Genomic DNA, 11,060 nt, shown 5'->3' with positions numbered 1-11,060 from the left:
TATCCGCTTTAGGTATGGGCTAGGTTTGAGGGGGTGATTGGGTCACATTTTCTTCACCGGTCACTAACAGGGCTATCCACCCGGATGTATAGGTGCAGTACAGTATGAGGGGTCCGGCCCTAGATGCTCTAACACCGATGTGATTCAACACTATGCCGATCCAGATTACTTCACATGTTTTCTGAACTTGGCCGCAAGGGGCAAATAAGTCGTTATCATCACTTATTATGGGCATGACTAGACATATTGTTTTGTCCATTTGTATATGTAGAAATAATGTTGTACTTTATAACAAGAAAGATTATGGACAGGACTGCAAATATTGTTTTTGTCCATTTGTATATGTAGAAATAATGTCGTGTTTTATAATAAGAAGGTCCAGTCTTGCACGCATGTGCTGCTCGTGTACCGGTTGGTTGGGGTCCTGCGTGCTGTTACTGAAAGGAGCCGATGAAACTTGATGTAAAGAAACTTGACAGAGCAACCAACGAGTTTGTGTTCGATTTGCACGGCTTGGCAGTGATGCGCTTCAAAGTCTTTAGTGAGGATTATTGTTATGTGTTGCATATCACACTTTTTCGAGACAATTACGCCAACGGTGCTTAAACTTATCGAGAATAGTCACTTTAATACTAAAACTCGTGGCGTACATCAAACCGGTGCAACAACTTGGTTTGGACGTGCATATACGGTGTAAATCGTGTTTGGATATGAACGGTGCTGACTAGGGGTGTGTTTGGTTGTGGAACGAAGTGGAATGGAATGTCATGGTTCCATTCCACTGGAACAGGTTGGTTAGAGCATCTCCATCCGCGCCCCCAACAGGCCCCCTCAGGCGACTTCCCCAGTCGCGCCCCCAGGACGTCAAAATCCACCGGTTCGGCCCGTTTTTGGGCCCAGCAATCGCAGGCCGAACCCGACGCACTAGGGGGCGTTCGGGGGCTCCGACGCAAGGGAAAAGCATGGCTGACCCACACCGTCAGGCGAAAAGTCAAGTCTTTCTTTCCCGACTCGCCTCCCACCCCCCGCGCGCTCGGCCGCCAACAGCTGTATCCCGGCGCCGCCCACCGCCCGCCACCGCTAGATAGCCAATCCCCGTCGGGAAAAGAGCAGAGGTTTCGCCGAGGCAGCCCCTCCACCAGCAGCTGGGCATTTTTCCGCCGTTTCCAGCCGCGAAAGGGCAGTTTAGCGGTGGGTACGCGCCCACCACGCCCGCAAGGTGTTCGGCGATTTGCCTGCCTCGGCGATGGACTCAGACGACGAGGAAGCGCTCGCCGCGCTGCTAGAGGAGGAAGCCGAGGCCGACGTCCAGGAAGAGGAACATCTCATGGTGCTCGCCGCCCTCGCCCAGCTGCTGGCGAGCAATGAAAAGCCGCGGCGAGGTGGCTCGGCGCCGGGGCGGATGAAAGCTAAGAACCGGCATCGTCTCAAAGGCTGTTGCATGCTCTACTCCGACTATTTCGCCGATGCTCCACTGCACGGTGACAAAACATTTTGGCGTCGTTATCGGATGAGCCGAAAGCTCTTCCTCAGGATTGTGAATTCCATCCGGGAGTTCGACAGCTACTTCAAGTGCAAGATGGATTGCACCGACAAACTTGGATTCACCTCGATCCAGAAGTGCACGGCAGCGATGAGGATGCTTGCATACGAAGCTCCCGGTGATTCACTCGACGACTATGGGCGCATGGCGGAGTCCACCACCATTGAGTGTTTCTACAAGTTCTGTCGGGCAATGGTGGCAGTGTTTGGACCGCAATATTTGCGAACACCCAATGCGGAAACACTGCTCGGATCCTAGCACAGAATGCAGCAAGAGGATTTCCTAGGATGCTTGGAAGCATCGACTGCATGCATTGAAAATGGAAGAACTGCCCATTTGCTTGGCAGGGGATGTACAAAGGCGCCAAAGGCGGTTGCTGTGTGGTACTTGAGGCGGTGGCCACACAGGACCTCTGGATTTGGCACTCCTTCTTTGGTATGCCAGGAACTCACAATGACATCAACGTGCTGCAGTGCTCCCCTGTCTTTGCCAAGCTTGTTGAAGGTCATTCTCCTCCGGTGAACTTCGAGGTCAATGGGCGGCACTACAACAATGGGTACTACCTAGCTGATGGCATCTATCCGAGATGGTCTACATTTGTGAAGACTATCTCAAACGCTGTGCCAGGAGGCAAGAAGTCCCACTTTGCCAAGGTGTAGGAGGCTTGCAGGAAGGATGTCGAGTGGGCATTTCGGGGGTGCTAGTGCCCATGGATCTCATTAAAAAAAGTACGGCGCATCATCAAAGTTTTAAATTGCTAAACCTACATGGTCGGGAGTTTACCAGGATTCTAACCTGGACAGCACGGCGCCAGGTTGGCCTGAAATCTGATGTTACCCCGGCGTGATGTGTCAAAGACATGCGTGCAGGTGCCCCGCGGCTTCAGCCGTCCACGTGAATAAAGACTAGCAAAACGACCCGTGTGTTGTAATAGGAGAAAAAAAATCCATAATCTCTAATGCCCATGATCACATTTTTACGCATCACCGAGATACACTATCACTCTCATTTCCGTGAAATCGTGATTTTAAAAAAAAAATCATGAACATTTTTTTTAACTCGTGAACATATCTAAAATCATGAACATTTTTCAAATTCATGAATTTTTTTACAGATTTCGAACATTTTCTCAAATCATGTACATTTTTGAATTCATGAACATTTTATACTCTTTGCAAACATTTTCGTAAAAATGGGAACAGTTTTTAAACTTTTTTTTGAATAGGCGAACATTTCTAGAATCGACAAACATTATTTTGGAAATTGATAGAATAATTTTTGAAATTCATGAACATTTTTTTGATTTAACGAACATTTTTTGAAATGCATGATCATTTTTTGACTCAGCAAACATTTTATGAATCAATAAGTTATTTTGTCAGTCACGAACAATTTTTAGTTTTTTAGGATATTTTTCAATTCATGAGCATTCTTTGAATTCATAATTTTTTTTCAATTTCATTAACATTTTTTAATACGCGAATTTTTAAAAAAATCATGAACATTTTTTAATTTTCTTAACATTTATTTTCAAAATGGCGAACATTTTATAAAAATCACGAAGATTTTCTGAGTCCACAAACATTGAATTATTAAACATTTTATTTCAAAAATTCAGTTTATTAATTTTTGGAAGTTTTTTGTAGTCCAAAATGATTTAAAGTAGAAAAAAAAAGACGGAATAGGAAAACGAAAAATAGAAAATAAAATGTAAAATGTAAAAAAACAGGCCACCCGGACATATGCCGGCCCAAACAGGCGTGCTGGTCTTCTACCAGCGCGCAGAATGCAGTATAGAAGGTTCCTACTGCATGGGCCGGCCCAGGCGAGGATTCCCCTATGAAAACCGTTTTTTGTCACTTATAGGTGGCATTACCTTCAAAAAAAAACTTATAGGTGGCATCAGTGGGTAATATTTTGCAACTTTGGGAATTTCGGTGATGTACCACCAGAAGCAATAGCCTCTTTGTTATTATTACTTTTTTGAGGGAATTTATTATTATTAGTTAGGAATATAATAACACACGGTTTGTTTCTGCCCGTTCACCGTCATTAAAAGTGTCCTAAAAGTTGATAATATTTACCCCCACCGCCACCCGTAAGTGGCAAAAACTATCCATATTTTTTGTTAAACTCGCCGCCCATCGCGTTTGGTTCATGTAGACAGCTATCACATGATAAATCACAAGTGCACAAGCGTCCTATTGGCAAGAGCCTTACGCTACTACCCGGGAGACCTGAGTTTGATCTCTGTTTTCTTCCTTTTTTTCTCCCTTTCTCCTTGATTTCAGGTTGGCGTAAGAAAGAGCTGGCTACTTTCTTTTAAACTTTTCTCTTTTTTTGGCAGATTCAAGTATTTTTCAAGAAAAACTATCTTTCAAAACCTAACTGCAAATTTAAAATTTTATATATAAAAATCGCTCAGAAAAATATGTAGATTCCAAATATGGTATTATCTTGCATGTTAATTATTTGTAGAATTATGTTTATGTTGCATCCTTAATTAATACTTTTATTTACTAGTTAGGTATAGAGATCTTAACCGTCCGACTCTTATAGATTGTTCGGCTGAAGAGATGGCTATATTTTTCTAGAAAAAGTCCATTTTACTACCCTGAATAAAGTTGGTGGTTCACATTACCCCCTCATCTATTTTTCTGTTCCTTTCACCCCCTAAACAAACCCATACCGGATGAAAGACCCCCTGGGTGGTTTGTCACCACTTGCTGCTGATGTGGCATTGGTCAACGGTGGTTTTGACCTGTGGGTGGGCCTCCCTTGTCAGGTGCGGCTGAGATTGACGGGTGGGGCCTAGAGGAGGCGGGCCCACCTGGCAGGTCTGTCTCCTTCATCTGTCGCTCGCCCGCGAGACAGAGAGGAGCTCGGGCGCTCGTCTCGGTGGCACTGGCCACCCCTGGCGGAGCTACGACCATCGGAGTGACCCCTATGATGCGACGCGTCCTCCCATCCGGTTCATGAAGTCCGGGAACAACAGGGGCCACGGCGGGGTCGGGCAGGGCGGTCGGCGGCGTCGGCTGATGATGGGCATGGTGGCATCAGCAGAGTCCAAGGGGGGATGGGGAGATGGCAGGGACGGCGGGTTCATCGGAGCAGGCCGGTGCACTGGTTGTCGTGTTTGATGGCAGCAGCGGGCAGCGGAGCATGGCCATGCAGGGAGAGGTCCTCGGGGGCGTGTGGCTCCAAATGGACTAGCCCGTCAGCTTTAGGGGAGCGCCATGGTGCCTGGGAACCAGAAGAGGAGAATCAGGGGTCACTAGAGGATGAGATCAAGGAGGCGGCGCTCGATGTCGGGGGCGGGGAAGAAGATATGGGCAAGGGCGATTTACAGCGATTCAAACTAATTCCTTTGGAAGGAATGTGTAGTGGATCAAGGCGAAGCTCTCGGACAAGGTTTCACATCGAGGAGGAGGCGTTGGCCGCGCGGAAAAATAACTATTGCGGGCGCCAGAGCTTGGCCATGCGGGAAGAGGTCCTTGGGGACGCGCTGCTCCAGATGGAGGGGATGATTAGCTTCAGGGGAGCACGATGGTGCTCGGGAAGAGGGGGAGGAGAATCGGGGGTCACCGGACGAAGAGATCGAGGTGGCAGTGGTCGATGCCTGAGGCAAGGAAGAAGACATGGGTGACGGTGATTTGCGGTGACCCAAAGAAATTCATTTTCCAGGAATGTATAGCTGAGCGAGGTGAAACTCTTGGACAAGATTTCAACAGGAGGACGAGGCGCTAGCCGCGCGGACGAAGAGCGGCAGCACCATCGGCATGAACTGAGCGTCGGCTGCGCTCTTCACCTGACCATAGGGCCCCGTTGGTCAACAAACCACTTTGACAATGTCCACATCAGCAAACCACCTGATAAAATCCGTCCAAGACTATTTCTGAACAGTATTGGATAGATCAGGGGGTTAAGTGAACCAAAAAAAATTCAAGGGGTTATGCGAACAACCCATTTTATTCAGGGAAGTAAAATAGACTTTTTTCTATTCTTTTTCAGTTTTCACCTGACCAACACAGAGCGTGACCCTTTTCATATTGGCTGACAAACCAAACACCTTTATCGGTTTTATTTCGCGGGGACACCTTTATGGTTTTATCATGAACAAGAAAAACTTCCATTTTAGGAAAAGTGCATCTAATTCTGAATTTGTTTTTTCAATTTTCACGACGCGCACGCGGGCGAAAACCAGGGGCGCTTAACGTTTCCGTATCAAGCAGATTAACCGCAAAATTTATGTGGCACAGCACGAGCTAAGGGAGATTGTACCGTACGGCTCAATGGCCAACGATGTGACATGAACGGACAACGGATCCGGAGTGCGACCTCACTGTACAAGGCGCCAAAGAGACGGCTCTCGGTGCCAAATCACGAAGTGACACCTCAGGTGTACAACAATCGTGCACACTAGCTTTTCCTTCTCGCTCGCTCCACACGCACCGTGGGTGCGCTTCCTTCCTTTGCGTGTATAAGAAGAGCGGGACGTGTGGTAGAAATAGAATTTGTCACAGGCCGTAGATTATTGCTTTCGATCTTGACTCGCGAGATCAAGCCGGAAAGTGTGGTGCACGCGCACAGAGGGTTATGGCGGAGGAAGATAAGGCGCCCAGCGACGCAATGTCGACGGTGGCGGAGGAGGCGCCGGTGACGGCCGAGCGGCCGGTCCGGGCAGACCTGGAGCCGCGCCTTCCCAAGCCATGTGAGTGCCTGCCCCGTTCCTTCGCTTAATTCTTACTGTACGTGCTTTCGGCCAACACAGAGGGCGTGGTTTCATCAGCAAAGCAAACATAACCAACCCACATGCATCCATATCATGCAGACTTGGCTCGAGCTCTGGTCGTGCCGGATGTGTACCATCCTGAAGGAGAGAGCGGGGAGGGGCACGAGCACGGCCAGAAGAGCGTCCTGCAGCAGCATGTGGCCTTCTTCGACCTGGACGGCGACGGCATCGTCTATCCCTGGGAAACTTACCGAGGTATGTACACGTATATGTTGCAGGGTATGATGGCCTATTCGTAAAATTCATGTGAATTGTTTTTTTTTTTTGCGAATGCATGTGAAGAGGTTCAATTAGTTTCAAAGGATTAAGTGGCGGGCATTTAGCTGCAGCTTGACCAGAAGCCGTCAATAAAAAACTCAGAACAAACTTTGTTTCGGTACACCCCCCTTAAAAATGGTATAGATTTCAGTACAAATTAAAGGTGAAGATTAGAGTTTACCCCTTCAATCAAAAAGGGTAGAATAGTCTTTTGCATCCAAGTCAATTTATTTAGTATGTTTGATCTGCAAGCTAATATGGTGATAGCCTTTTTAAACAACTTTAAGGTTCATGTAAACTTTTAAGGGGGGGTGTGCCGAAGCAAAACTCAAACTATATCGAAACTAAGATTCATTTTGTACTATTTTTCTTGAATCATGAAGAAAATAAGCATACAATCAGACATCATATGTAGAATATCACATATATTTGACGTACACATCTCCGGACATAAAAAAACAAACACAAGCATGCTAGTAATTCAGTAACCAAGTATTGCATCAATGCATCCTATATAACAAGAACAAGAAGAAAGACTGAGACAGATGGCTGGCTTTATGGAACTCACTTGCGCTATTGCTCTGGCCACGACAGCTTAGTGGCTCTAAATAACTTCAAATTCAGCGCTGTGACAGAAATTAGTGAGTTATTAACTCATATTTAGTGTAGTGTGAAATATGCATAGCTTTAGCGACAGGGCTCTTATGTACTTATATATAATGCCTGAATTCCAGGAATGAGGGCATTGGGCTTCAACGTGATCGTGTCGTTCGTGTTGGCAATTGTCTTTAATATTGGTTTCAGCTTCCCAACTCGACCTGTAAGTACAAAAAGATTTGAAATATGATTACCATATTGTATACACTATACTCGACATTCTTTTTTCCTTGGAAAGTTTCATCAGGCTCTTATTCATCCTTGCTTTTCATAATGGCTATATATAGAGCTGGATACCGTCTCCCCTGTTGCCCGTACACATCAAGAACATCCACAGGGGCAAGCATGGTAGCGATTCCTCAACTTATGACACAGAGGGAAGGTAAATCCACACTCCAAACTCGCTTACTACTAGTTCAAAACTTTACACCATCTTTCAGAAAAAACGTTCCAATTGGGAAACAAATATAGGTTCATGCCGGTAAATTTCGAGAGCATCTTCAGCAAGTATGCCCGCACGGCGCCGGACAAGCTTAGCTTCGGCGACATCTGGAGGATGACCGAAGGCAACCGGCTGAACTTCGACTTCATTGGATGGTGAGCAGAGCACTCGCGAATTCTCATTTCATTGGCAGTTTACTTGAGTTGCTTTTGGTGTTTCATACTCCTATGCAATAATTTGGGACAATAAATGAATTAGATGGCATCAAACCGTTTCGATCGCATCTTTTGTTTCATGAGCAGTCAGTAACGCAAAATGAACTGCGGAAGCGTTGTTGCACTCATGTTTGGTGTGAACTTATGTGTGTTCAGGATTGTGAGCAAGGGGAAGTGGATACTGCTTTACGTGCTTGCCAAGGATGAGGAAGGCTTCCTCTCCAGAGAAGCTGTTCGCCGCTGCTTTGATGGTAGCCTGTTCGAGTTCATCGCCCAGGAAAGGAGGGAAGCCCACGAGAAGCTGCACTAGAGTGCAACGCTGTCATCTTCGTGAGTAAAACTGTAGACAGATGTATTACCTCATGTATGCCTATGAAATAAGAGAGGAACGAGTACGAAGTCCAGACAATAAAGTTGTACAAGTACTCTGTACTGTGATTGTTGAATTCTATAAGAGAGGAACGATAGATTGCTTTGGATCGGATAGGTTAGATCATTCCGGTGAACCTACCTTCTGCTTGTCCAGACGAGGAACTCCCGGTGCCGGCCATGGCGTGACGGTGGCCGGTGATGGCAGAGAGTGGATAGCGGCGGTGGTGGAGCTTCCCGTGAGCACCGCGCTAACCCTAGATCGGTAGGGATTGTAGGTGGGGATTGTGGCAGCGATTAACCTCGTAAGTCGTGCCCCGGCCCCCACCTCTGTTTATATAGCGCGGGTCACAGGGGCCCACCAACCATGGTTTGGTTGGCGCCCCCGATCAGGGCGCGAGTCAGGGGCCCGTTCGACCCGTTGGGTTCGAACGGGAGAGAGAGAGATCAACCTAACATTCTCCCCCTCGATCTCAACTTTACTTTTAACTTTATACTTTCTAGGTTATTTGTTTCATCACATATTGGTACATAGAGCATGTTTCATTGTCACGGCATAATTGCCGTTAGAATCATACAGCTACAACATACGTTATGTTCAGAAACAAATTATGTTCCTTTTGGGCCTATCCAGGAATCATAAGGCTTTACCTTAAACCCATGCCGGCTAAGTGTTCCTTGAACACATTGGGTGGTAAGCCTTTCGTTAGCGGATCCGCAAGCATATCCTTTGTCCTTATATGCTCGAGACTTATAGTTTGATCCTGGATTTTATCTTTCACAACATAATACCTTATCTCTATTGTTTTGGCAGCATTACTCGACTTGTTGTTGTGAGCATAGAATACTGCGGGCTGGTTATCACAGTACATCTTTAGTGGTTTGTGAATGCAATCTACCACTTTCAAGTCGGGTACAAATTTCTTTAGCCATATCGCCTGCCCCGTGGCTTCGAAGCATGCTATGAATTCTGCATACATCGTGGATGATGCAACTATCGACTGTTTGGAGCTTTTCCACGAAATAGCTCCCCCAGCGAGAGTGAATATGTATCCTGACGTGGATTTTCTATCATCTCTGTCCCCCGCAAAATCTGCGTCTGAATACCCTTTTATCTCTAGGGAATCACTTCTCCTGTATATTAGCATGTAGTCCTTCGTGCCTTGCGCATAACGCAATGCTTTCTTTACCATCTTCCAGTGCTCTATGCCTGGATTCTCTTGATATCTACCGAGTACCCCGGTGATAAAAGCTAAGTCAGGGCGAGTGCACACTTGTGCATACTGTAAGCTGCCAACTGCCGAAGCATATGGTACTGCTTTCATTTGATCGATCTCATACTGGTTCTTGGGACATTGGAATTTCCCAAAACTATCGCCCTTGACTATTGGAGCAGGTGTGGCTTTACTCGCATGCATATTATACTTTTTAAGAACCTTTTCTAAATATGCTTTCTGAGATAGTCCTAAGACTCCATTGTTCCTATCTCGGTGAATTTCTATGCCCAAAACATATGATGCTTCACCAAGATCTGTTATGTCAAAATTTGAGGATAAGTATTTCTTTGTTTCTTGTAGTAGACTAACATCACTACTAGCAAGCAGGATATCATCCACATACAAGATTAGGAAAATATATTTCCCATTTTTAAACTTTGCATAAATGCAATTATCCTCAATATTTTCTTTAAATCCAAAACTTTTAATCGTTTGATTAAACTTTAGATACCACTGCCGAGAGGCTTGTCTTAATCCATAAATGGATTTCTTCAGGCGGCATCCCATATTTTCCTTGCCTTCCATGATAAAACCCTTGGGTTGTTTCATGTAGACCTTTTCTTTTAAATCACCATTCAGAAATGCCGTCTTAACATCCATTTGATGTAACTCTAAATCAAAATGAGCAACTAATGCCATTATGATTCTGAAGGAATCCTTACATGAGACTGGAGAAAATGTCTCATTGTAATCTATCCCTTCTCTTTGTGTAAATCCTTTTGCCACGAGTCGTGCTTTATACTTTTCTATATTCCCTTTAGAGTCATACTTAATTTTGTAGACCCATTTACAGCCTACTGTTTTGGCTCCTTTAGGAATTTCCTCTAAGTCCCAAACATCTTTGGAACTCATCGATTTCATCTCGTCTTCCATTGCCTTCATCCACTTCGATGAATGAGGGCTTCTCATGGCTTCTTCATATGAGGTGGGATCTTTTTCCATATGAACCATTTCTGTGTTATAAACTTTAAAGTCAGTAGAAATAGCTGACTTTCTTGGTCTTGTAGACCTTCTAAGGGCCTCAGTTTCTGGCACATTTTGTGCCTCAACTTCTGGCACTTCTTCTAAAATTTGCTGTTGCACCTCCCTTTCATGCTCAACAACGGGTTCAGTCGGCTCCTGACGGACAGGTTCCGGGTCTTCCTCCATAGTTGTCATGGGTGGAGTTGCAACTGGTAGTGAGAAAAATGGCTCCTGAATCATCGGATTAGGTGCATGCACCCTCTTCTCCTCAAGATCAATTTTCCGAGCTACCAAGCTCCCCCTCATCATTTCGTCCTCTAAGAAGACTGCATGTCTCGTTTCTACAAACTTTGTATATCTGTCAGGGCAGTAGAAACGAAAACCTTTTGATCTGTCTGGATAGCCAATGAAGTGGCAACTTACTGTTTTGGGATCTAACTTTGCAATGTTTGGATTAAACATTTTGGCCTCAGCAGGGCACCCCCACACCCTGAAGTGTTGTAGGGAGGGCATCCTTCCTGTCCATAGCTCGTACGGTGTTTTG

At 45.7% G+C, this 11,060-nt stretch overlaps 1 protein-coding gene across 1 annotated transcript; it reads left to right on the top strand.

Annotated features, from left to right (window-relative positions):
* Positions 1-6,006: 6,006 nt before the first annotated feature.
* On the top strand, positions 6,007-8,386 carry LOC123053883 (peroxygenase). Its single transcript, XM_044477478.1, has 6 exons — positions 6,007-6,254; positions 6,375-6,530; positions 7,328-7,413; positions 7,538-7,632; positions 7,722-7,847; positions 8,064-8,386. The coding sequence occupies exons 1-6, from the start codon at positions 6,140-6,142 to the stop codon at positions 8,215-8,217; spliced, it is 732 nt and encodes a 243-aa protein (XP_044333413.1). The 5' UTR covers positions 6,007-6,139; the 3' UTR covers positions 8,218-8,386.
* Positions 8,387-11,060: the final 2,674 nt, after the last annotated feature.

Source organism: Triticum aestivum, chromosome 2D (genome assembly GCF_018294505.1).
Source record: "Triticum aestivum cultivar Chinese Spring chromosome 2D, IWGSC CS RefSeq v2.1, whole genome shotgun sequence".
In the NCBI taxonomy this organism is placed as follows: domain Eukaryota; kingdom Viridiplantae; phylum Streptophyta; class Magnoliopsida; order Poales; family Poaceae; genus Triticum; species Triticum aestivum.
Note: the sequence above shows the minus strand (reverse complement) of the source record. Positions and strands in the feature narration are given on the sequence as shown.